The sequence below is a fragment of the Onychomys torridus genome, chromosome 10 (assembly GCF_903995425.1).
Source record: "Onychomys torridus chromosome 10, mOncTor1.1, whole genome shotgun sequence".
NCBI classification, from domain to species: Eukaryota; Metazoa; Chordata; class Mammalia; order Rodentia; family Cricetidae; genus Onychomys; species Onychomys torridus.
In genome coordinates this window covers 83,980,787-84,007,616 of record NC_050452.1, presented here as the reverse complement: position 1 = coordinate 84,007,616, position 26,830 = coordinate 83,980,787, and the positions used below count along the sequence as shown (strand labels likewise).

At 47.4% G+C, this 26,830-nt stretch overlaps 1 protein-coding gene across 3 annotated transcripts; it reads left to right on the top strand.

Annotated features, from left to right (window-relative positions):
- The first annotated feature begins 47 nt into the window (after window positions 1-47).
- Window positions 48-26,830, top strand: Fam47e (family with sequence similarity 47 member E). 3 transcript variants are annotated; one of them, XR_004946057.1, is made up of 10 exons: window positions 48-288; window positions 1,241-1,580; window positions 4,964-5,097; window positions 12,061-12,205; window positions 14,300-14,401; window positions 15,018-15,098; window positions 20,125-20,280; window positions 22,479-22,556; window positions 26,078-26,240; window positions 26,603-26,830. XR_004946057.1 is itself a non-coding variant. In XM_036201040.1 (9 exons), exons 1-9 carry the CDS (start codon window positions 209-211, stop codon window positions 26,174-26,176), a joined length of 1,215 nt encoding a protein of 404 aa, XP_036056933.1. In that variant the 5' UTR covers window positions 48-208; the 3' UTR covers window positions 26,177-26,477. The 3 variants fall into 3 exon arrangements, 2 of the variants coding, with proteins under 2 accessions (XP_036056933.1, XP_036056934.1); XM_036201040.1 differs by lacking the exon at window positions 26,603-26,830 and having other exon boundaries at window positions 26,078-26,477; XM_036201041.1 differs by lacking the exons at window positions 26,078-26,240; window positions 26,603-26,830 and adding an exon at window positions 24,734-24,984.

The following is a 26,830-nucleotide window of genomic DNA, read 5'->3' as shown; positions in this document are numbered from 1 at the left end:
CTAAACCGAGGTCTGAATCCTACCCCCTCACACCAGTTGCACACAGGAGAAGGTCAGCGCACCCCCTGTCCTGCTGGACGCCCCAGTTGGGACTAAGTGGGCAGGTCCGGGCAGAGCAGGGCTGTGCTGGTCTCCTAGCGACCTGGGAAGCCGTGCGGGGACGTGCCACCCGCGACCCGGCAGGGGTCCTGCAGCCGGCGGCGGCGCCATGGCGGCGGAGCGTGGGCAGAGGCTCCAGCCCACGACTTTGGCTCCCGGGCTGCTGCAGGAGCACCGGAACCGCGGGCGGTAAGCGCGGAGCCACCGGGGCTCACGCAGCAGCTGATGGGAAAGCCGGGATCCCGGGGCTGGGGCCAACATGGTCCCTGCTCCTTGAGAAAGGAGATGCCTTTCTCAGTGTCCCCATTGCAACAGAGTAAAAGGCCCAGTGCTGGGTCCCCTGGCCCGCAGAGGACACAGCCTTTCTTTCCTGTTTGATTTTTGCCACAACCCCTAGGAGATGTAGTTGAAAGTTCCCAGGCCAGATAGGAAAGCAGCGGTGGCACACAGTGGCCACTAGGGAGGCAGTCGTAGCCCAGGCCCTGAGCTCCTGCCTCCAGCACACTCTTGGGGGTAGTCAGCTCTCTGAACAGATGCTCTGGGACCCCTGGTTCAGCTTAAGGCATTTGTGACGTCTGGAGTCTTTAGCCCTCCAGCTGGAGGCTCCGGTCGAGCAGAACCCTTGGTGGGAGATTGCTTGAGGTCCTGGGAAGGCAAGTCACTACTTTGAAGGGTTTGGTGGGGCAGGAAAAGGAGGATTTTATTTTCTCCTTGTTTAAGAGTAAGTTTTAGCTGGTGAAGAGGCGCTTCAACGTGGTAATGGAAATAAGGCAGCAAGCCTAAACTCAGAAAGGCTAGTAGCTCAATATGTAGCCTAGGCTAGCCTTAAGCAGGCAATCTTCCAGCTGTTCACAAGCATTTAGAATATGCGTGCATAAATGCTCTGAGCATGCGTGCCGGCAAAGGTACAGCTCCATCCAGAACAGTGGTTGACTTAAGCAGGCGATGGGAGCAGGCTGTGAGGACACAACAGAACACGCAAGGAAGGGGCTTGTGGAGCATGATTAATTCAGCCTCCTGTGACCCCCTCTTCCTCTGCTTCGCCAGTCCCCAACCCCCACAATAGATGGAGACCAGCCTTCTTATACCCTCCTCCCACCTAAATCCCGGGATGGGCATCACCTGGCCTGTTTTCTTCCAGGTATCTGGAAAACCTGCCTTCCAAGTGTTTCACAAAACACAAGAGGCTGAAGTTCCTGGGATCCTTGAACAGCCAGCGCTGGGTGTTCGTGAGAGAGGAACTGGATGACTTCAGGAAACGCTGCTCCCCACACCAGCACCCCAAGGATGTCTTTTTGCCTCATATTCATCACAGACTTCCCCAAGCGACCCCCAAGAAGAGGCAGGATGGGCTGTCCAAGGGGGCAGCCTTGTCCAAGCTTTCACAAGCTAGGAAGGCATTCCTCGAGGATGGGGAAGATAACATGGCTCTGCACCCCCTGGCTCTCTGCCGGCATCTGCAAGAAGCTCTGCCTGCTGAGGTGATTGGTCTGGGATTGAGGGGGGACCTCTTGCGGGGCCTGAAAATAATTCTCTCCGGGCGCCCAGGAGACCCTGGAGCTCATATTCGTAGGAGAGGTGGTTGTACCCCCAGGTGACAGTTCTTAACTAGCCCTTCCTTTTTTCTACTGAGGAAATGCCAATGGTGGGACACACAGCTGTTTCCTTTGCTTCCTGTGCAGCCATCAACTCACCAGAGTGTCCAACACGGGCACTTCCGGCTCACCCCCTCCCGCGCTCTCTGTTGACTTTGCCTTGGTACTTTCTAGGTACAAGAAGCCATGCAGGGAACTGCCCAGTCTCGCTTATGTCTGTTTAGCCTAGGACAAAGAGATCTCTGTAGGAAGCCACTAACAAATGGATGAAGAATCTGAACACCATGGGCATGGGGGTTGCAGCCCACCACAATGCCCAGGCCAGGCCTGAACAGGAACTCTGCTGTGTCACCATGTCCAGGGCTGCTCCTGATTCATCTCCAGACCCCTCAGCACAGTTACCTTGTTTTTATATCTCAAAATGGCACCAAGTTTGTCTTTCCAACAAGGAAGAAATAAATGGCTGTCTTTTGGGGTAGTTTTCCTGGGAGTGGCTTCTTCATTTGACCTCCCCTTCCTGCTAGAGAACCTAGAAATGGTTTCTTACTTGACCACCATAGCCTTAAACAAATCCTGGGCTATGTGAGATCTGAGGAAGAAGGCAGAACGGATGAGGCAGGGCGTGAGCAGGAGTGGCTCCCCACCCCCACCCCCGCAGCCTGTCCAGGGCTGAACAGGCAAGTCTGGGTGCACCGTTCCCTTGCTCAAAGCCCCCTCTCCCTCTGTGAAGCCCAGCCCCTGCCTGGCCCTGGGGACCCTCTAGCCTGCCACTCCCCCAGCTCTGCGGCCCAACTCCTCTTCTCCCATTCCACTCCAGCTGAAATTTCTGATCAGTGATTTTCTCCACAGCTCTTTCCTTACTGGGTCTGGCAAGCCAGAGGGTCTGAGTCTCAGATAAAGAGGTGATTATGCCACATCTCGTGGCACATGGCCACGGCACAGGAGCGTGGCTCTCACTTCCCTGCCTGACTTCCCCAACTAGGTCTCCTAAGCTTTGTTTTGAGGCAGGGTCTCTTTATGGTGCCGAGCTGGCTGCCTGCATCTCCAGTTTAGGTTTGACTTTAGAACTTCAGCAAAGACACGGCACTTCTTTTTTTGTGTGTGATCCCAGAAAAATCCAATCCCGCAGTCTAGATTCTGTGGGTCCACTTGATTCATGAGCCTGCTGCATCCTTGAGTTAGTCACTGTGGCTCTGGTGTGGTCTTCCCGAGAATGGAGGTGAGGTGAGGTCAACCAGGACCAAGTGAATGGGGGTGAAGGGAGAGCTGGCTGTGTGTGTGTGTGTGTGTGTGTGTGTGTGTGTGTGTGTGTGTTGAGATGTGTGTGCACGTGGTGCCTGTGTACTAGAGGAAGAAGACAACCTGATCTGTTGTTCCTTGGGTGCTGACCATCATTTTATTGAGACAGTGTTTCCTACTGGCCTGGGACTCACTGAGCTGGGTAGACAGGTGAGCGTCGTATTTACCTTAGCCCTAAGATTACAAGTGTGCACCACATCCAGTTTTTGTTTTTGTTTTTGTTTTCTTAAGTTCTGGGGGTGAACTCAGGTTCTCCTGCTAGCAAGGCAAGCACTTTACTGGATGTGCTATTCCTCACAGCACGTGAGTGAAGTGGTTCTTCAGAGGAGAATGCAGACACCATATTCATAGGGGCATGAGAGATGCCTGAGATACCAGCAGTCAAGAACCACAGAAGTCCAGAAGAGACACTCCAAGCTCTGGGGCTTTGGGGGCCTGGCAGAGGTTCACAGGCATGTTCTGTCTAGAGGAGATGGAACCATAACACAGCCTGAGCTCCCAATATCCAGGTGACAGACAACCTGCAAGGGACCATAACACAGCCTGAGCACCCAATATCCGGGTGACAGACAGCCTGCAGGGAACCATAACACAGCCTGAGCACCCAATATCCGGGTGACAGACAGCCTGTAGGGGACCATAACACAGCCTGAGCACCCAATGTCTGGGTGAGAGACAGCCTGCAGGGGACCATAACACAGCCTGAGCACCCAATGGCCGGGTGACAGACAACCTGCAGTGCAGGGGACCATAACACAGCCTGAGCACCCAATATCCGGGTGACAGACAACCTGCAGGGGACCATAACACAGCCTGAGCACCCAATATCCGGGTGACAGCCTGCAGTGCAGGGGACCATAACACAGCCTGAGCACCCAATATCCGGGTGACAGACAGCCTGTAGGGGACCATAACACAGCCTGAGCACCCAATGTCTGGGTGAGAGACAGCCTGCAGGGGACCATAACACAGCCTGAGCACCCAATGGTCGGGTGACAGCCTGTAGTGCAGGGGACCATAACACAGCCTGAGCACCCAATGGTCGGGTGACAGCCTGCAGTGCAGGGGACCATAACACAGCCTGAGCACCCAATATCCGGGTGACAGCCTGCAGTGCAGGGGACCATAACACAGCCTGAGCACCCAATATCTGGGTGACAGACAGCCTGCAGGGGACTATAACACAGCCTGAGCACCCAATGGCCGGGTGACAGACAGCCTGCAGTGCAGGGGACCATAACACAGCCTGAGCACCCAATGGCCGGGTGACAGACAGCCTGCAGTGCAGGGGACCATAACACAGCCTGAGCACCCAATGGCCAGGTGACAGACAGCCTGCAGGGGACCATAACACAGCCTGAGCACCCAATATCCGGGTGACAGACAGCCTGCAGGGGACCATAACACAGCCTGAGCACCCAATGTCTGGGTGAGAGACAGCCTGCAGGGGACCATAACACAGCCTGAGCACCCAATGGCCGGGTGACAGACAGCCTGCAGTGCAGGGGACCATAACACAGCCTGAGCACCCAATGGTCGGGTGACAGCCTGCAGTGCAGGGGACCATAACACAGCCTGAGCACCCAATGGTCGGGTGACAGCCTGTAGTGCAGGGGACCATAACACAGCCTGAGCACCCAATATCCGGGTGACAGCCTGCAGTGCAGGGGACCATAACACAGCCTGAACACCCCAATATCTGGGTGACAGACAGCCTGCAGGGGACCATAACACAGCCTGAGCACCCAATATCCGGGTGACAGACAGCCTGCAGTGCAGGGGACCATAACACAGCCTGAGCACCCAATATCCGGGTGACAGCGTGCAGCACAGTGCCCATTGCAAGGCTCAAGAATGGCGTTTGAAAAGGAACATTAGAGAAGCGACTTGGTGCATTTTGTTATAGCCCTGGGGCCCCCTTTCCTGCAGTCTTCCCCCTACCCTACTCCAAGTCTGCTTTCTCTTTGTAGCTCTTCCTGCAGGTGCTGGAGGCACTGGACCCTGAGAGGAAGCTGGAGGACACGTGGGCTTGTTGTCAGGATACCAGGAAGTTAATGAAGGGATCCGCAAAGCTGGAAGAAAAACGCCCTTCTCCAGTGTGCCCGTGAGTACTGCTGCTGTCTGTCCCCTGACAAACATTCTAGGATGGCCTTATCATCTTTAGACTAATCCTGCTCATTTGGGATTTTTGTTTTGCTCGTTTAAAAAACAACAAAACAGAACAAAAACCTCTCAGCCTCACTTAGGCCAACTCATCATGGATGCCAGGGTGACCGAGAGTGCCTGATCTGCCTGCCTGCTTTCCCAGGGCTGGGATTTTAGGTCCGGGCCTCCACCCCGGTATCTAGAAGACTTTAAAGAAGCACTGGCAATAAAGACTTGCGGAGGAAGACAAGCCTTGGCTCCCATGGCTGTACAAACACGGGCACCCATCTAGCTTTTCTTTGACAAGATGAGGGCAAAAAGCCCCATGAATTGACTTTATTCAACATGGCAGCCCAGTGGTTGGTTGGAAAATCATATGCATGTGTATGCATATGTGCATAACATAGGGAATTGTCAAAGACACACTCGCTAGCCTTTTTTTTTTTTTTTTTTTCTATTTTGAAACAGGGTCTCAGATAACCCAGGCTGGCCTGAAATTCTTCATCTTCCTGCCTTGACTTCCAGAGTGCTGGGATTACAGGCTTGGGCTACCACACCTGGCTACCTGCTTGTCATCTAAAGCAATCATAAAATCTTCTGTTTGGAAGCCCTGCTCATTTTTGCCCATATAAACCATGCCCATAATTGCTTCCTTCTCTGAAACTTTCCAAAGCGTGAAACTTAGTAGAAACTCTTTTGTATCACACCCTTGCTCCCCCAAACCCATATTATTTAATAATATAAATGTCAACATAAGTTAAGTATTGACATAAATAGATTTGGGATACATTTACTTATGAAACTGGATGAGCTCCCCAGTGGGTGCTGAGGAGGAGGGTGACCTAGAGGCCTTGGGTGACAAGGATACTGTTGTTGCATTTCTTGCTCTCTGCTGTATCTGGGGGGAGCTATTCACTTCATTTCTGCTCTTCTCCCATTGGAAAGGGGGGGGGACCTGTGGGAAGCACAAGTTCTTCTCCCTCTCTGTGCTGGTGGGAGAGTCATCCCTGGTGGGGACTGGGTAGGAGAGCCTGCGGTTTATGGCCATCAGTGAACAAGTCCTCTTGGACCTAACGCCACATCCTCCAACATGGCAGCCACTTGTTACAGAAGTGATGCTTTGGCTTCTGTCTTCACTGTTTATGTTGTCTTGCAAGCTGCTCAGAACCTGGATGTGGAAGAGAGGAACACTGGATGTAGAGATATAATGTACAATATTGTAAGGTGATAAAGGCAGCATCTGTCTTTCACTGTGGACAATTTACATGGTTAAAACCCAGAAAAATCTCTAAGGCAGTGGTTCTCAACCTTAACAGTAAAACCCTTTAATATCCTTCTTCATGTTGCCATGACCCCCCAACAATAAAATTATTTCACTGCTATTTCATAACTGTAATTTTCTACTATTGTGAACTGTAATATGAATATCTGATACGTGAGTCCTCCAAAGGGGTCACAACCCACAGGCTGAGAACCACTGCTCTAAGGTCAGACATTGCAAACAAGTGGGAGTTCATTACCCACCCACTCGGAAGAGGTCCGACAGTGATATATTAATATGTTAGCACATCATAAAGGAAATGTGCCATTTCACAGAGGTGAGCTGGGCTGTTAGCATATGCATTCCTTTTGATAGACAATTACACGCTTACACGGTTGGGCTTGCTGCGGGGAACCGCCTAACTATTTCCGGTGTAGAATAGCCATCTCCGGGTCAGACATCTCGCGGGACCAGGACTCTGGCCTTACGTGGTTGCGTAAAGCGCGCGCAGCCATGTAATCTACGCGCATGCGTGGAGTACACACAGGAGTCCCTGTACGCATGCACGGCCCAACCTTTAAAAGGCCAGCGCCATTTTACATGAGCCCCCTTCTCTCCTCATCCATGTGTGTTTCACCCAGGCCTGTCACCTCTATCCACTTTAATAAAACTCTCTCGTGGTCTTGTTGTGTTCGGGACGTGTTTCTAGCGCCAAATAACTAACACCTTTCCTTTGGCTGCTGTGAAATTTTAATGCAAATGGTGTCTTAAAACAGTGGAAGTGGTTTTTTTGTTTGTTTGTTTGTTTTTATTTTTCGAGACAGGGTTTCTCCGTATAGCTTTGCACCTTTCCTGGATCTCGCTCTGTAGACCAGGCTGGCCTCAAACTCACAAAGATCCGCCTGCCTCTGCCTCCCGAGTGCTGGGATTAAAGGCGTGTTCTACCACCGCCTGGCTAACAGTGGAAGTGTTTTGACAACATTTAATAACAGCTCTGAGGCATACAGTCTGAAATGACTTGTAGCTAGAGTTTTCCTGCCTGGCCCACAGTCAGGACAAATCTCTCTCACCCGCCAGGCCCATAGACGCTCAGAACCAACCAAGTAAACACACAGAAACTTACATTGTTTACAAAATGTATGGCCGTGGCAGGCTTCTTGTTATCTACTTCTTCTATCTTAAATTAACCCATTTCTATTAATTTATACTTTGTCACGTGGCTTGTGGCTTACCAGTGTCTTTACATGTTGCTTCTCATGGCAGCGGCTGACAGTGTCTCTCCGCCTCAGCCTTTACTTCCCAGAATTCTCTTATCTCTGGTCCCGCCTATACTTCCTGCCTGGCCACAGGCCAAACAGCATTTTATTTATACAGAGCAATATCCACAGCAATGACTGTCACAGCTGAAATCAAATGTTAGCAGGGCTGTGTTCCCCCCAGAGGCTGCAGGGAAATTTGTTCCTTGGCCCCTCTCGTCTCTGGTGGCTGCTTGTGTTCCCTGGCTTGTGATGACATGGCTCCAAACTTCAAGGCCAGTAGCTCTGTGTCTCCATCTGGTGTCCTCGAGTGGCCCACTCTTGTGTGTCAGCTTTCCCTCCTGTTCTTCAAGAACACCGGTGATGGTGTGTATGACCCGGCGAGATAATCCAGCATAATCTCCTGGTCTCAGAAGTGTGGATGAATCACACCTGTGGAGACTCCTTGCAAGGAGAGTAACACAAGCTCTGAGGATTAGCACCTGATCTCTTCAGAGGCCTCCATGACCCTACCAGAGCGTGAGGTGACACCACCACTCTCAAAAATAAGTTCCCTTGGCCAGATCCTCTATCCTTTCCTCTGAGAAGAACCTTTGAAGGAGGCATCCAAACTCACTTCCCTCTTAATCCCACAGCAGTCAAGCTTCCTTCAGTGACCTTGCCCTTGGTGAAGGTCACATTGACACCTCTGCTGCCACATCAGCAACATTGCCTATTGTTCTGACAAAATATCCAGCAGAAGCAGTGTAAGGGAGAAAGGATTTATTTAGCTCATGGTTCGAGAGGGTACAGCCCATCATGGCGGGGAAGACATGGGGGTAAGGCAGACTCACAGCCAAGGCAACAGGAATGTACTCCAGCTGCCTGTCACCTGAAGCCCAACAGGAAGTAGAGAGCTTGGGTCAAGAGTAGGGTCAGGCTATATCCCTCAAGCCCTGCCCCCCACAGTGTCTTCTACCTTCCTTTCAGAAGTTCCATACTCGGAACAGCTCCAGCTATCGACCAAGTATTAAATACCCGAATTGACGGGGTGCATTTCCCATTCAGACCCTAACAGTTACTAAACAAGTGTTCACTGACCACCACGTTGTCATCGAGGGTACCATGAAGCACCAGACTGGACCGCTCCATGGGTAGAAAGGTTTAGTGGGGTGCCAAACTACCAAAGCTATCTCTGGGGGGCGGGGCAGAGAGAAGAGCACAGTGGGGGGCAAGCAAGTGGATTTGCTATGACAGCGAACAGGATGGGGGCTTTGAGTGAATGCAGGCTGCTCAGACTGACTGGGAACTAGATGTCCTTCTTGCCAGAGGGGGTCTCCCTTTGGGGCTGGCTAAAGGAAAAGAGATTCCTGCTGGTTTAAAGAAGGTTCCTGGTAAACAGTAACTGAATCTAGGCCTCTGTTTACCTAACAGTCCTTCTGTTTACCTGGCCAAAGTCCTTCTGTTTAGGACGTCGTCACCAGCACTATCATTTGGAGACAGGGGCTCTGCCTGGGACCCAACACACTAACACACAACTGTTTCCGTAGCAACTGACACAATTGATGACCTCACCTTTCCCATAACACTTTCCTTTTTCTTTCTGAGACAGGGTTTCACTATGTAGACCAACCTGGTCTTATGAGAATCTTTCAGCCTCTGCCTCCCCAGTGCTGGGATTACCTGTGTGAACCACCACACCCAGCCTCATGACCTTTCTTCCTTTAGCTTCTGGAACATTCTTTTCCCTTAGTTTCCTCCTATGTCACGGTCCTCTCATAGTGCTTTGACTGGTTCCTCCATTTATTTATTTTTATGTCTTTATTTTGGTTATTTTGAGACAGGGTTCCCTATGTAGCTCTGGCTGTCTTTTTTGTTTTGCTTGTTTTAAACCTTGAAGAACTTCAGTCTCTGATGTTTTCCCTGTACATTCATACCCAAGTGATGATCTTGGCCACTTACAAGTATGCAATCCGGGATTTGTCCTTGGACCTGTGGTGAACATCACAGACTCTGCAGATGGCAACCAAACTCCTTTCTCCCCTCTGCCTTTCACAGCTCAGTAAATAGGAAGTAAACAGGAACCAGTTGCTTCTAGAACAACAGCAGTCTGCCAACAAATGGCAATGGCGGTGTGAAATCGACTCTATTTTACTAGTACTACTAGTATTACTAGTACTACTAGTCTATTCCAGGAAGTCACTGTCTATTGTTTGTATCATCAAAATAGCTGGTTCACTTGTGCGGCAGTCTGAATGAGAATAGCCCCATGGCCTCATATGTTTGAATGTTTGGTCACTAGAGCTTGGGAAGGGTTAGGGGGTGTCACTAGGAGTGGGCTTTGAGGTTTCAAAAGCCCACACCATGTCCATTCTGTCTCTGTCTCGCTCGTCTGTCTCTCTGTCTGTCTGTCTCTGTCTGTCTGTCTGTCTGTCTGTCTCTCTCTCTCTCTCTCTCTCTCTCGTGTGTGTGTGTGTGTGTGTGTGTGTGTGTGTGTGTGTGTGTGTGTGATAGGGATGACCATGCATGCTAAAGGCAGACATACACATGGCAGAGGACAGCCTCAGGTGTGGGTCCTCACCTTCACCCTGTTTCAGGCAGGGTCTCTTGGTTGTTGGCAGCTGGCTTGTGAGCTTCTGGGTAGTCTCCTGTCTCCACCCCCTCCCTCCCTGTGAGACTCGTACTGCCCAGCCTAGCTTGTTGTTCCTTCTGAGGATTTGAACCTCTTTTTGATGTTAATTTTATTAAACATTTTTTTTTGTTTGTTTGTTTTGTTTTGTTTTTTGATTTTTCGAGACAGGGTTTCTCTGTAGCTTTGGAGGCTGCCCTGGAACTCACTTTGTAGACCAGGCTGGCCTTGAACTCAGAGAGATCCACCTGCCTCTGCCTCCCGAGTGCTGGGATTACAGGCGTGTGCCACCACCGCCCGGCTTAAAAGTTTTAATTTATTTTAGTCTGTGTGGGGTATGTGTGCCACAGTGTACACATGGAGGTCAAAGGACAGCTTGTAGGAGTTGGTTCTCTCCTCCTCCCACGTGGGTCCTGGGGATTGAACTCAGGTTCTCAAGCCTGGCCAAAGGCGCTTTCAGCTGCTGAGCTGTTTACCAAAGTCTGCTTGTCACACAGAGCCTGAACAGATCCTCTCACACACTTGGCTGTCACTCCTGTGCCCAGCCTTCCCTGGTACTTCCTAATGCAGACTAACATCACACTGGTCTACATGTGTCGTGTATCCACTTTGATATTTGATATTCGTCCACTTTGCTATCTAAGTGGTCCCGTGCTTTCCCCTTCGGGGTCTGTGCTCGGTGTCGTTTAGCAGAGAGACTTTCTGTAGAAATGAGACGCTTTCCTGCATCCTCGCCAGCCCTTTCCCTCAGTTACTATTTCTTTCCACTGTTCATGAGCATCTTGTCTGCCCCATTCAATCTGTCCATCTTGCTCAGTTGAAGGCATGTGAAGACAGGGATTTTGGCTATATTTACAGTTGAATAGTGATTCCTAATGCCTAATCTCCAGCACATATTTGGTGCTTAAGGAATATTTCTGAACTGGATGGACGACAAGTTGATACATGGATATCTGAGGAAAAGGGTAGGCTCAGGGGCCATCTTGTGGGAATGCCTTCCTCAGGAAGGGATATGTAAACTGGGGTTGTAGCTCAGTTGTTAAGAGTGCTTGCCTATTGCACACAAAGCCTTGGGTTTAATCTCTGAGACCAGATAAACAGAATTCGGTGGTATGTGGCTGTAATCTAAGCTCTTCCGAGGTACAGGAAGGAGGAACCGAAGCTTAATATCATCCTCTGCAGCGGCTCCCAACCTTATGAGTTGGATGATGGGTGACTGTGTTTGACATGATCAGACTCATATTTAGCAATGAGCCCTTAGCCTGAAATTTAAATAAAGGATTTGGGATTGGGAGGATAGATAGAAGATACAGAAACTTCAGTGAGAGCCTTTCACAGAGAATCAGACAGCTAAAATCGACCAGACATCGATGAACTGGACATCAGAGGGGTGTGTGTGTGTGTGTGTGTGTGTGTGTGTGTGTGTGTGTGTGTGAGGGGGGGGGAGGAGAGAGTGAATGTCAGAGAGAAAAGTGTGCTGCCAATGATTCTCTGTTTTCGTAAGGTCAGCTTCAAGTGCAGTGCCTTCTGCATGGTACTTGTATTAATACATGGCACTCGTAACTTTAAAAGCCAACATGACACTGGATTTAATGTTCTGAGGTTTTGATCAGTATGACTAGCCATGACACACTTGTCTTTCTAGCATGGCAAGGGGAATGTGATCTTTGAAGCTATAATTCACGTGACCTTTTAGAGACCTTGAGAGGTCTGATCTCATTCCAGGGATACCGGTTGAGATTCACTGGGAGTCATCGATCCCTGTCTCTAATTCTTTGACGATCTCATTGTCTTTAGACCCAAGAAGATGCCGGTGTCACATTCAGGCCAGTGGCTTTGTGAAGAAAAGCCAAGCCAAGCGAATTCCCCCTGTAAAGACAGTGTCCTCCAGGACAACATACGCAGAGGAATCCGAGACTTCTGCAGCTGGGCCACAGCTTTTGTAAGTTAGCAGAGATTCCGAAAGTTACTGTTGCTCAGTGTGCAAGAGTCCGAACTCAGTGCATGGGGGAGGCCCTGGGCTCAGGCTCAAGTGCTGAAGAAACTTATCCAGCTCAAAGTCGCTTCTAGTAAATATTGTTAGAGTCATTCGGATTGGAATCGGTCTGTACCATCATCGGCAGTAGAGAGTTTTGGGAACAGGCAACTTTTGCAAAGTCTGTAAGCTTCGGAGCTGATTGGAGTATTGATGTTTCTATCTTCACGTGGAGGTGGCTTTGAAGCTTCCCTTCTCACGTTAGTGGCAGGACTCATCCCCATCCTTCATTCCCGGGTTCTGTCCTGGGTCCTCTGCTCCATTAAAAGAGAGAGAGAGAGAGAGAGAGAGAGAGAGAGAGAGAGAGAGAATAAAGTCAATTTCTGGAGAAGATAACTGTTTCATGGGATGACTTTCTCCAAAACGTCTTTCTAGAAATCTGATCTAGAGCTTTGACTTTTTTTTTTTTTTTGAGCTGAGGATTGAACTTGGGGCCTAAATCCCTAACCCGAGCTTTGACATTTGAAATGCAACTCCTTAGTTCTCATTCATTCATATTCTCTCTCTCTCTCTCTCTCTCTCTCTCTCTCTCTCTCTCTCTCTCTCTCTCTGTATGTGTGTGTGTGTTGTATGTACATGTGTATGCATGTGTGCATGATGTGTATGTGTATGGTATGTATTCTCACAAATGTGAGAGGTCAGCCTCAAATGTTGCTCCTCAGATGCCAAACACAATTTTATTTGACACAGGTCTCTCACTGGCCTGGGGGTTGCTGATTAGGCTGGCCTAGCTGGCCAGCAAGCCCCAGTGATCCATCTGTCTGCCCACGCTGGGATTACAAGTGCACACACACCAGCATGCCTGGCTCTTCTCCACGGGTTCTGGGGACTTAAGTCCTTATGCTTGTGCCGTGGCAGGCATTTGCCAGCTAAGCTACCCTCCACTCCCCAGTCCCGGCAGCCCCTTCAGTGTTGGCTTACCCACAGCTCATCTTCACAGCTAGCTGAGTGGAAGAAGCTGGGAGGGTTTGAAGAAACCCAGGTCATTAACGTTCTTTGTATAATGGGAAAACAAAACACCCACCACAGGACCAGCCTGGAGACGGCACTTCGGCTGCTCTGCCAACTTGCTGTGTTTCCAGTCTCAGTGACCAGAGTCCTGCATGTCCCTAATTCTCCTTAGATGGCGTGGGTCTGTGGTGTGAGTCTCCAGCACCAACTCACACTTTTCCTTCTGATTTTTTTTTCCATGTCATCGATTGTGCCTGCTGTTTCTTCTCTGGCCCTGCTATGTCCCTTCAAGGCTCTGGCTGATTCATGGCTCCTCTCCGTAAATACTACTTCATCTCTGACTCCAGTTCATCCTTTCTGTTTCCCAATTTTTACCTCCCAAAGTGAAATTCTTCTGACTGCAGTTTATCCTTCAGTGTTAGGCCACATCACAGGATAACAGTCACCCTGCTGAACCACTCAGTGAGTCCGTTTCAATCCCTCCCAACTGTCCAGGGGGCAGGAAAGGACAGGGTTACTCTGAGCACAGAATTATCCTTGAAATGGCATATTTTATCTGGGTCATGGAGAGACCAGCTGTCCTTAAGAGGGCCAGGACAGATGGCTCAGTGGCTAAGAGGACCTAGGTTCATTTCCCAGTACCCACATGGCAGCTCACAACTACCCACAGCTCCTGCTCCAGGGCATATGGCGCCCTCTTCTGCCCCCTGAGGACAACTGCACAGATGGCATATAGCAGCATACACATGTACCTTTTTTTGTTTTTTAAAAAGATACATCTGGAAAGTATTCTAGGAATGTCCTTGCTACAAAGTGCTGGAGAAATTTGCTTTTGGTCACACAGTATTTCCCCGAGGACTCATGACTTCCTGCAGGTTCTAAGTGGTCTCTCAGGTTGCCAAAGCCATCCTGTCTCCTGGTACTTTGGTCCCCAGTGAATGCTCCTGAAGCATTGTCTTTTCCTCCAAGCTCCCTGCTGCCCAGGAGTGGTCAGCACCTCCTGAGATGAAGCTACCTGCTCTCCATTCATGCCCTGCATTGTCCTTGCAGGGAAGTTCGCCCATCGATGAGGAGTTCATTCTGCAGCAGTTTGACATTGACTATCAGACCAGACGCAGCTGTGACGCACTTCCTGTGATGAGGCAAAACCAGGTACATTGAGAGCTGAAAAAGCATTTGGGACTAAGTCAACTGCAGGAGGCAGAGTTGTGCCATAAACCAGACCATGAGAAGCGACTTCAGAAAACCCAGGCGACCACAGGAAAACAAGCAAAAACCTAAAGAAACTGAGTTGTGTTAAAGTGTTCTTGACTTCTGGTCCTCTGGGGCTCTGGCCTTTTCAGTAGACCTCTCAGAGTATCATCATACTAAATAAATATTTGATAAGAGAATTAATATTTAATATCTATGACAGTGGTTTATATGAAGAAAATATATCATTTGGAATTGTTACTGACTACCCACTTCCAGAGAATCTTTATGTGTTTCCTATGTTAAAACTGTAACATCTATAGGAATATTAATGAGTGCTTATTATTTATAAGCAAGAGTATTACAGTAATGATTGTGAACACTGTAAATCTTATGCCCAAAGAGTTCTTACTTGAATCAAATTGACCACACATCATTTTTGTTAAGAATTTTTAAAAATTAATTTTAGGGGTGTGTGTGTATGGATATATACACATGGGGGGGTGCCTGTGGAGGCTGTGGGCATTGGATCCCCTGGCATTACAGGTGGTTATGAGTCCATGTCAATCTTCTGCAGGACAAATTCTTCTTGGATGGTCAGCCTTCCCTGAGAGAACATAGTGGATGCTGGAATGAACCCCTGCCCTCTGGAAGAACAGTAAGTGCTTTTAACCTCTGAGCCTCTCTCCAGGCCATAGCACCTTTCCTGATCACATTCTTGCCCAACATAAACGAATGTTGCTCCAAATTTGGAAGCTGGACAAAGAAGAATTGTAGCAGGATTTTGAAGAGAAGTGTCATGGGGAGCCCCAATAATACGGCCTTTTAAACTTTCTGTTCAATTGCCGATGCAAACAAACGTACCTGCCTCATTGTGTGAGTGAGCAACAGACTTAAGTACCTGTGTTGAGTGGGGAGTGTCTTCCCTCAAAGTCAAAACCAGCACATTATCTCTAATTAGCTCTGAATCACCTGCAATTTTTTTCTCCACACGTCTTACCATGTAGTTTTAGTTCTCTGAAGAGAAAAACAGAATCGAGTGTGTGCAATTTTAAAGACTTCTCTCAGGGTGAGGCGATAGCTTGGAAGGTAAAGTGATGTGTAAACATAGTGAACTGAGTTTAAGTCTCTAGAACCCATCTAAAGCCAGACAGCGGCATGTATCTGAGACCTCAGCTCTCCTGTGGGGACATGGTGGCATCAGGGTGTGTGTGTGTGTGGGGGGGCGTTCCCAGAAACTCAGAGCCAGATAGCCTGGCATCTCAGCAGTGGGCAAGAGAGACCCTCACTCAAGTAGTAAGGACTGGCGAAGAGTTGTCCCTCGGCCCTGCACATGTGTGCAGAAACATGTGCACTTCCACCCACACGCATGCACGGGCACACACGCACGCACGGGCGCACACGCACACACACACACACACACACAGTCACACACACACACACACACACACACACACACACACAGTCACACACACACATACACACACATACACACAGTCACACACACACATACACACACACAGTCACACACACATACACACACACAGTCACACACACACACATACACACACACATACAGTCACACACACAGAGTCACACACACACACACACACACACACACACACATACACACACACACACACAAACACACACACAGGGTGCTTTGTGGGTACAGAATTCTAGGTTCACAGCTTGTGCTTTTGTTTCAGTATCCTGAAGCTGTTGCTCCACTGTGTTGACTGAATTATTTCTGATGCATCTTACGAGATGCTTGACCTGTTCTTTTGAATGTGCTGTTTTCTTTGGTCGCTTTAGATTTTTCTTTTTGTCGATACTTTTGAACACACATACTCACTCACACCTTTCTTTTCAGATTTATTGTGCTGGGGTTCACTGAGCCTCTTCGATCTATGAGCTTATAATTGCCATAGATTTTTTTGTTTTGCTTTTTAAAATTATTAGTATATATTACTTGTACAAAATAATATATGTGTTTTGACATTTTCATACATGTGTATAATGTTTTTCTTTCTTGACCTTTAGAAAAAATTTTGACCATAAGTTCTTCAAGTTTGTTTTTGGTTTTTTGGTCTCTTCCCTACATTTGAATTACACATGAGGAGGCTTAAAGCTGTGTCCCGGCTCTATTCTTCTGTTCAAGGGTTTTCTCCATTGTTTATGTTTTTCTGTTGATAGGTCTTTAAATTCTGTGACTTTTCCCCCTGAAACGTTTGTGGTTTCGTCTCCTAACTACAATCTTCATGTCTAGACATCCATGTGCGTCTGCTTTCCACACCTCCACTTCATCTTTGGGAACGTATGAGATGCTGTTTCAGAGACTGCTCTGCCATCTTCTCCTCAGAACCCCTGTATCTGCTGTGTCAGTTCCCACAAACTTGTCCATTCCTCGAGATACACTATGATTTCCTGCATGTCTGGTGGCTTGGGGAGTGGATGCTAGGCATTGTGGATTCCACTGTGATGGGTGTTTTGGATACTTATGCATTTTTATAAATATTTTTGAGACTTGTTCTGGGATTCAATCAAGTTATTTGGAAAAGTCTGGTCTTTGGGGGTCTTGCTTTTAAGATTTGAGAAACAACCAAGGGCTATTTACTTCCTAGTACTGAGCAAGACCTTAAGTGTGTTCTTCCCAGGGGTCCTGTGAACATAGAAGTCTTCCAGGAGGAAGAAGCTACTGACCCCAACCCTATGTGACTACTAGGCACTTTGCCTCTATGCCTTCAGTGGGTTTTTCTCTTGATCTTGGGTGGTTTCTTGAGCATGTGCAGAGAGGGGACGACCCCCACCCCACCTCACCCCTGCCCTCTGCAGCCTGTTCTGCTGTGAGCTGTGAACTTCCGCTGCCTGACTCTTCCTGAACTCCGGTTCCCGTTTCCTCAATTCAGAGAGTCCCCCAGGCTGCTTCTGGGCTCCCCATGCCTGCGTGCCCTAGGGACTCGTTCTCTGCAGTTGGCAGGCAATTATGGCACTTATTTTGTTTGTCCCTTTTCTCCCAGGAATTACTGTCCTGGTTACTGGGGCCCAGTGCCTTGCAGGCTATTGTTTGTGTGTGTGTTCCAAATGTGGAAAGTAGGAAGGAGAGTCAGTCTGTACTCTGGAAATGCAAGTCCCCGTCTTTAGTCTCTATTGCGCATGAAGATCACAGCACTGCTGTACTGACCCTCTGATAGTCTCTAGAACTGGTTTTCCCTCTCCCACCTTAGCTCTGCTCATGGATTTGTCTACCTGAAGCTCCCTTTCCCTGTGGGGGCCTCTGTCTCCTTTTAGACGAGGGCATATGTTCATTTTTGCTATGGAAGTTTTTTCCCTCTAGGTCCGTTGGCCGAGATGATCGTATTCTGGCTTTCCATCCCTCATAGCACCATGTGCTCTTTCTTACTCTTCCTTTTTTCTCTTCTGTTTGCCGACTCATCTGTCTGCTTATGGATTCATTCAACAAGCATTTCTGAGCATCTGTGTGTTCAAAGGTATCGGTGGCAAATGGCACAGACCTGGAGTCCTACTTCATACACTCGGGATTCACAGTCCAGCAAAGTCAACAGGCAATGTTTAACTGCAACCGTGTGATGTCTTGTGTGTACACATGTAAGGAGAAACGGTCGATCCAGCAAGCACAGAGTGTGGGCAGCTTCGTTAAAGGCTTCAAAGAGGAAATTATGCTTGTGCTGAATTATGGGAGGTCACTGGGAAATGAACAACTTCTGTTCTTCAGTTGGGACCCATCCTTCTGCCCACTCTTTTACCCCATCCTCAGTTTCCCTTCTCTTAAGTCAGTGGTTTTTAGCTGAGGGAGATGTTGCACCCTCTCCCTCCCGCCCAAGGATATTTAGCAATGTTTGCAGGCGGCATTTTGTGTTGTCCTAACTCAGTGGCTGCCACTCGATTCTCACAGAGAGAGACCAGGAACATCCCACTGTGAGGAGGCCAGCCACCTCACCTCAGCAGAGACTGATCAAATCCCAAATGTCAACAGTGGCAGAGTTAAGAAACAGCACTGTAATTCAGCAAATATTTGTAGAGCACCTGCTATGTCCTACGTGGCCCAGATGCTAGGGAGATACAGTGGAGGGCAGCCTCTAAAGCTTGCATTCCAGGGGCGCAAAGAGATACAGACAACGACAATAGACATAGCTCAGAATGGGACAGTGGCCAGTGCCGCTCTGAAAGCCGAGGCAGGCGAAGACGACAAGGTGCATTGTGGGGTTTGCAGAGTTTTAAATGGGGTGGTCAGGGCAGACACTACCAGAAATAGCATGAACTAGGTACAGGAACCTGCAGTACAGGAGGAACCAATGCAGGAGTGTGATGTGTGTGTGTTCTGGAATGGGGACGGAAGTCAGGATGCTTGGAAAGAGGGTGTTAAGTGCAGCCCTAGGAGGGTCTGCCCCCCATCAGCTGCCATATTTGACATTTTAGACAAACCGTGTAACTCCCAAACATCCCACACTTTCCATTACATAGTTTAAATGTGGATAACAGGAACTGGAGAGATGGCTCTGCTCTTCCAGAGGACCCGAGCTTGGTTCCCAGCACCGACATCAGGTAGCTCCTGACTGCCTGTAACTCCACTTCCAGAGAAACTGATGCCCTCTCTAGCCTCCTCAGCACCAGTCCTCATGTGTACATATCGACACATACACATAATTTAAAGCAAGTCTTACACACACACACACACACACACACACACACACACACACACACCCCTAGAGAAATGGCTCAGTGGTTAAGAACACTTGCTGCCCTTGCAGAGGACCCGAGTTCAGTTCTCAGCGCCCACATGGTGGCTCCCATCGATCTGTGACTCTAGCTTTAGGGATCTAATGTCCTCCTCAGCCTCCACAGGCATTAGATACACACACCTACACACATGCAGGCAAACCCTCACATGTGTAAAAAAAAAAATCTTAAGAACATAAATGTGAGGACAGAGACAGAACTGTGCCGCCATGATTCTGAGCTCCCCCCAGGAGTTAAATCGATATTTGTGATAAGACAGCTTGCAGCATTGTGTCCACAGCGTCTGGCTGGGGGCCAGCTTGAAGTTCTCTTTACATCCTTGGAGCACAACTGTGGAAGCAGGAGAAAAGAGAGTGAGGTCTTCCATCACACTTCCTCTTTCCACTAAAGGGGTGGAAGCTTAGGGATAGGAAGCAGTCTGATCCCAGGTAACACAGTGATCCCTGGGCTCAGCACAGTGCTGGGCCTCGTAAGTTGAACTTAGTAGTTTGGTTCACTTGGGTCTTGTTCATCAGCCGTGGGTGACACACGTGATTTTTACTTGATTTCTACCTGCTTTGCATATGTTTGCTCCTATAATCCTCAGGACACTCTTATGGGGTTAGTACCTGTTATCTCTGTTTCACTGAGAAATAGTTTAAGTGGTGTGCCCATGGACTCGTAGCTACTGGATTCAAGCCTAGGTCTGTCTGCGTCCAAAGGGCATGTTCTAGGCATTACTCTGTTTTCCTACTTTATGAATACTTTATGCTTCTTTTGTAAAAAATCCAAGCACAATGAAACTTTGTAAAATAATTGGCAAAGACCAGCTACAAGTTCTAAACAATGATATGCCTTATAAGATGAGCCTTACATTATGGAAATGTCCAACCAACCAATAAACAAGTAAGTACTGGCAGCTGGAATTATGTTATCTTCTCCAGAATCCTCGTAAGCCAAAGCGGGTGAAGATGAGGTATGGAGCCTGGTATCTGAAGACCAACTTGTGGAAAAAGCGAAGAGCAGATGAACCTTTGGTGGACCCCAAGACCTCACACAAAGCCCAAGATGCTGACTTCAAAAAGCATCTTCAGGAACAGGTATGTACACATGTTGAGATTTGATTGTCTGAGCCACAGATGATCACTGCCTGGTTGGCCACAGAGGTCCCTACAAAGTCTCAGTGTGTGTGTGTGTGTGTGTGTGTCAAATTCAGGAAAAGCAAGATGAACTGTGGAGAGCAAGCACATAATGAGCAAGACTTGAGTTCTGTCTTCATGGTAGGCACCAGAGCCTCTAAACTGGGGCAGCACTCCTGGCATTATGTGTTCGAGACAGGATCTCACTGTGTAGCCCTGGCTGTCCTAGAACTCCATACATAGACCAGGCTGACCTCAAACTCACAAAGATTCCCCTTGCCTCCTAAGTGGTGGGATTAAAGGTGTATGCCTCCGCCTTCAGCCCACTACTACCATTTTGAACAATGTGTTCTATGAATAAAGGCTTAAAGGGCAGGTGACCAGGTAGGACCACCACAGTGCTCAGAACTGGTGTCATGGCATGATGTTCCCGGAAACTAAGTTTAGAACTTGTTTCCTATCAGCCAGAGATAACAAAGAAGCCAAACCTGCACCTGGGAAGTTTCATTACTAGAAATCAGTTGCCACAGAATGGCTAAGACAGGGGACACGAGTTAAACACTTGGATGTGACAGAGCAGCAAAGCCACGCCACTGTGGCCCTGCTTCACTGCAGATAAGCTGCGTGCTTGTCTGTCCCTTGTGTACATGCATGTACGGGAGCAAAGGTCATCGCCGTCCCTCTGGAAACAGGGAGGTGTTGACACATGCTTCACAGGACTCTGATGAGCACTTTTTTTTTTTTTTTTTTTGTTTTTTGAGACAGGGTTTCTCTGTGTAGCTTTGGAGCCTTTCCTGGGTCTCACTCTGTAGACCAGGCTGGCCTCGAACTCACAGAGATCCGCCTGCCTCTGACTCCCGAGTGCTGGGATTAAAGGTGTGCACCACCACCGCCCGGCTTGATGAGCATGTCTGTGGATCTCTTCTCATTTACAACAGACCAGAGTATCTCTGGATACTAGGTGGGAAACACATGCAAAAGTAAAACCGTGTACAGATGTGGATGTTTCATTAGTAATTGTCTGTCAAACTGCTGTGCAGACTGGAAAGCTAGGACAGCTGGTGGGTAGACATTTTTCTGTTTCCCAGTGCTGGGTATAAAAAACTGTTTTTTTAGGAGTGAGGCTTGTCATAAATCTGTAAGCACAACATGCTTGAATAAACTTCAAAATAATACAAATGACACTTAGTAGAATTTCTGAGTGCATGAATTTAGGAGTGCCCAAATGTGTGGGAATTTAATTCATCACATATTTTATTCTGACAGCAAAAGCTTTTTATGGTGCCTGTCAGCTAATGAAATAGTATCTTTTATACTTGGGCAATATGGTTGATATAATTATTACACTAAAAATTATTCATTAGGAAATCTAGACACAGGGAGGAGTCAAAATTATAGAATTGTTCTACATTTTTTTTGGAGGCCTAGTCTTGCATATGTAGTCCAAGCTGGCCTAGAACTTATGATCCTCCCAAGCGCCAGGATGACAGGCATGCTCCACGATGCCCAGCCTGCACTGTTGTTGATAAGTCACGCTTTCATAATGCTGAAGGGAGAGGATTTTAGCTAGTGCACAAAGTACTGGCTGCTATCGTGGGGTGTTAGCAGGGGACAGTCACTGTGACAGTCTTGCCAAGAACTCAAGAGTTTTCACTTTGACTGACTGGGTTTGGATGGTGAAATGGCCTTGAAGAATTGAATTGCAGTATGTAAATTTCTCCATCCACTTTTAGAATTCAAATAAATGCAAAGAAAACACCATCAGAGGGGTGCTTGAACATTCCGAGGGTCTGGAACCGAAAGCAAGTCTGTTTTCATTGTTGTGTCCTTTGTAATTGAGATCTATAAATTGTGGGGCTGCTGAGATTCCCTTACTAGGTCAATATAAAAAAAATTAAAAGTTCAAATCTATAAGTTGTGGATAGATTCTCTCAAGTTAGATTCTTGATCTCCCAAGTCAAAACTTTTCAGTTGCTAAAATCTGTTGCTTATCCTTTATACAAGTGTAAGGGGAAAAAATGGGCAAGAGGGTGAAATCGGAAGTCTCTGAAAGCCCTCCTTCCTTACCTGATGAACCTCAGAGTGAGAAGGAGGTGCCTGCAGTGAGGCCCGCAAGCACAGTGGCTTCCCACCAACGTCTCTTTAAACTGCTCTTTTAGGCAGAGCTGCTGGCAGGCCTGCACGGAACCACCGCCTTTAAGGACTTCATTCTACGCAGGGGTTACAGGATGCCCAGGGTGAGTGAAGAGTCCTTTTGCAGAACTCTGCTGAGGGCTTTGAAGAAGACAGCTGTGGATGAGAAGTAACCTGACATAACCAGATAGTCCTCTCCCAGCATCCATAAGCCTCCAGAAGGAGTGGTCAAATAAAAACTCAATGTTATGAGCCTGGTGGTGGTGGTGGTGGCATACGCCTTTAATCCCAGCACTTGGGAGGTAGAGGCAAGTGGATCTCGGAGTTCGAGGCCAGCCTGGTCTACAAAGAGAGTTCCAGGACAGTCAGTGTTGTTGCACAGAGAAGCTCTGCATTGAAAAACAAAAACAAACAAATTCATCATCACTTTCCAGATGGAGCCCTTTGTGTGGTCTTCCTGCTGCTTTGAAGTCCACCCTCCTTGGGACCAAAGGGAATGGAGTCCAGGTGCAGAGCAGGTGCCCGGCACAGCCTGTTACTAAGACATTCTGAGTTCTTCAGGAACTCTTTAAGTCTCCTATACTTTCAGGATGAAGGACAAAGTTACGCAGCATGGGTCAGCATGAAATGGAGTTGGCACTTAGAATGTGTCACTATAGTGTGAGCTCTGTTCTAACAGAAACACAGAGCGGTTAAAGTTCTATCCAGGGGCCTCCAGGCTTCTGTTCTGCCCTCTCCCTGTTCCAGAAGGTTTGACCTGTCATGTGTAAAGGGCACTCCAGCCTTCTCCCACAGTGTGCAGGTTCACACACACACACACACACACACACACACACACACACACACACACACACACCCCTCCATCTTGAAGATCACAGTGGGAGGTCAGCTGAGCAGACTGCACAAAGCTGTACACCCAGACAGCTGGACATAGGCACATGGGACCAAAGTCACAGCTAATAACAGGCTGTGCCCAGCCCATCATCACACCCCTCAGGCTCCTCAGAGGACAGAAGAGCCAAGGTGCTCAGACATTGTTAGGACCACACACTGGATTTCTTTTTGCTTGCTTGCTTCTTTTTTCTTCCCCAACCCCCATGGTTATTGTTTTGAGATAGGGTCTTATGTACCCAAGCTAGCCTCAGAATCACTATGTACCTGAGGCTGGCCCTGAACTTCAGATCCCTCTGATCTGCCCTCACACCTGACTTGGATTTCTATTTCCCAAGTAATAGAACTAACAGTGGCTTATATTTAATGTCATATAAATGAACATGTTGAACATGCGCAGAGTCAGCCTGGCTTTAGGTAAGTTTATAGCATGAGACAGAGACTGAGAATTAAAACAATCATAGAGTTCAATGGGATGTCACCTTTAGCCCTGAGCATCGGTGACAGACTCACTAGCTGTATTTACTCTGTACTCTCTCTCTATATATATACTCTATACATACTGGGCTTGACATACTCGCAGTAGCTCCTTAATCTGCATATAAAGTCCACATAAGTTTGTTTATTTATATGTAGGGTATGTAAGGTATGTTTAATACTTTATTATGTTGTGCATTTTATATACTTTTGTGTATTATAGAAGTGTATATATATATATATATATATATACATATATATATGCTTTTATTTAATTTTGGTGGGTTGTTTTGTTTGTGATCTTGAACTTAAGATCCTCTTGTTTCCAATTCAGTGCTGGGATTATAGGCATGTGACACTATGCCTGTTATTGTGTAATATATATGTGTATATATACATATATACTATTATTATATAATATATATTGTTATTGTATAATATATTAAAAATATTTTTAAGGGTTTGTGTGTGTGTGTGTGAGAGAGAGAGAGAGAGAGAGAGAGAGAGAGAGAGAGAGAGAGAGAGAGAGAGAGAGAGGGAGGGGGGGGCTCACCGAGGCCAGAGGAGGACATTAAATGTCTATCACTCTTTGCTTTATTCTCTCAAGACAGGGTCTCTCACTCACCTTGAAGCTCACTATTTTGTCTAGGTTGGCTGGTGAGCTCCTGGGATTCACCTATTCCAATGTCTCCCTCTCCAGTGATGGAGTTCCAGGCATGCCGGCCCAGAGGTCATGCTTGACTTTTTCCTGTGGGTGTCAGCAACTCCAATCCATATTTTTGTGCAGCAAGCGTTCTCCCTCCCTGAGCCACTTTCCCGGCCTGGGCTGTATCTGTCTCACTACTTACACCGCAAAGCTTCCTTCTTCCATTCAGGTCTGTCCCTGATGCGATACTTCATTCTCTTGATGCAGACATAGATCAACTGGGGACAGACAGGGAAATCCCTGACACACTGGCTGTACTCTCTGCTGCACGAACTCCAAGAGATGGTGTCCCTGGAAAAAGCTGACATCTGAGGACACCTGTCCCCCAGACTCTCCCACTTTCCCTTTTTCTCATATCCTATAGCTGTTATCTTACCGACAACATTTCATCTAAAAGAGAGGATCCATTATAGAAAATGAAGTCAGATGTGGCCAACAGTTGGTATCCCAGCACTCAAGAGGCTGAAGCTGGAAATTGCTGTGAGTTCAAGGCCAGCCTGGGCTGCAGAGTGAGCCCGTCTCAAGAAAATGAAAAAAATAATTAAATGTAAATTAGATACATAGGCATACATGCACACAAAACATATCTATGTGTATGTATTTATATGCTGTCACTTAAATATATGTGAACATTCATTTTTTTCCTAACCCATAATGTATGTGAATTCTGTGTATACATGTATTCACATATGTCATAGGGTGTAACACGAATTGCTAAATGGCCTTAGAATTGCTAAATGGCCTTATTAATAAAAAAAAAAACAAAAAAACCCAGAGCCAGATATTGGGGCGAAAGCTGAAAAGATCAGAGGAATAGAATAAGCCAGCTACAAGTTCTTACCTCTAGGAAATCCTCAGCCCAAGAGAGCTACTTCCTGTATACTTACACCTATATACCTTTCTGTGCCCTGCCATCTTACTTCCTCTCTCCGCCCAGCTACATCACTTCCTCTTTCCACCCAGCTACATACTTCACTTCCTGTCTGTCTGTACAGACCTCCAGACCTCTATGGTTAAATAGTGCTGGGATTAAAGGCATGTGCTAACACATCTGGGTCTGTTCCCAGTGTGGCCTTGAACTCACAGAGATCTAAATGAATCTCTGCCTCCCAAATGCTAGGATTAAAGGTGTGTGCTACCACTGCCTGACCTCTATGTTTAATATAGTGGCTGGCTTTGTCCTCTGATCCCTAGGCAAGCTTTATTTGTTGGAGCACAAATAAAATATCCCCACAACAGGGGACCATGTTCTTATGTACATATACCAGTGTCTATTCATTGTCCCCAGTGACCCAGATAGATCCCAGGCCTTTAACGGCATAAGTCTTTGCTGAGCTGAGTTAGGCTGGGGCACAGGATGAGGGTGAATTCAGTCAGAGTATTTCTGATGCTGAGCATCTCCTTCCTAAAGACCAACATCGAGTTATCAACTTAAAATTTTATCTAGTGTAAGGAAATCTGTGGAAGTGAAGCTTTTAAGCTGGGGTATTATAGCAGGAGGGTTATACAGCTTTTGTTTGGCTTTCTAATGAGGAATTTTTTTTCCTGTAGTTCCTTGAGAAGATATATGCTGAGGAGAAAGGTAAATCTGAACATATTAAGATCCCTAAAAACCTCATGCCAACAGAGAGGAACCCTGGGAGAAGATGAGGCAGCTTATATTGACTGCGAACTTAGGCATTGCTTCATTATTTTAATTATTAAGTAGGATATGGTAAGTGCCCACTATGGAAACTTCATCCTGGCAGCATCTATAAATATAAAACCTAACACAAATATTTCTAAATGGCTTTCTAAATACTTTAATCAATTTTTGTATTATTTTTTATTTATGTATAGTTGTGTATGTCTGCATGTGGCTATGTATGTACACGTGACTGCAGAGGACCTCATAGGCCCCAAGTGTTGAGTCCTCTGAAGCTGGAGTTACAGACGGTTGTGAGCTACTATGTGGGTGCTAGGAATTGAACCTTGGTCCTCTGGAAGAGCAGCAGGTACTCTTAACCCCTGCCTGATCCATTTCTCTAGTCCCCATTAATCAGTGTTTTGTTTGCTTGTTATTTGTTTGTTTTTCAGGTTAGGCCTTCTTCAGGCAGAGTTTCACTATGTAGCCCAGGCTGATGTCTAATTAGTCATCCCCCTCAACCCCTCAGGGGCTAGGGTTACAGTTGTCCACCAACATACCTGACTTAGCATTTTGTGTATTACCAACTATGGGATCAGTATTCATGTACAGTCTTCTCACAGTTTTGTGTTATGAAAATTGCATAAGTGTATTAATTTTTTGTAAAAATAAAATCATGA

Excerpts from the sequence above, each read along its gene's own strand:
- Fam47e (XM_036201040.1), top strand. The coding sequence starts at position 209 with ATGGCGGCGGAGCGTGGGCAGAGGCTCCAGCCCACGACTTTGGCTCCC. Across the intron at positions 12,206-14,299 it reads GCAGCTGGGCCACAGCTTTT|GGAAGTTCGCCCATCGATGA; the intron begins GTAAGTTAGCAG and ends TTGTCCTTGCAG. Across the intron at positions 20,281-22,478 it reads AAAAGCATCTTCAGGAACAG|GCAGAGCTGCTGGCAGGCCT; the intron begins GTATGTACACAT and ends CTGCTCTTTTAG.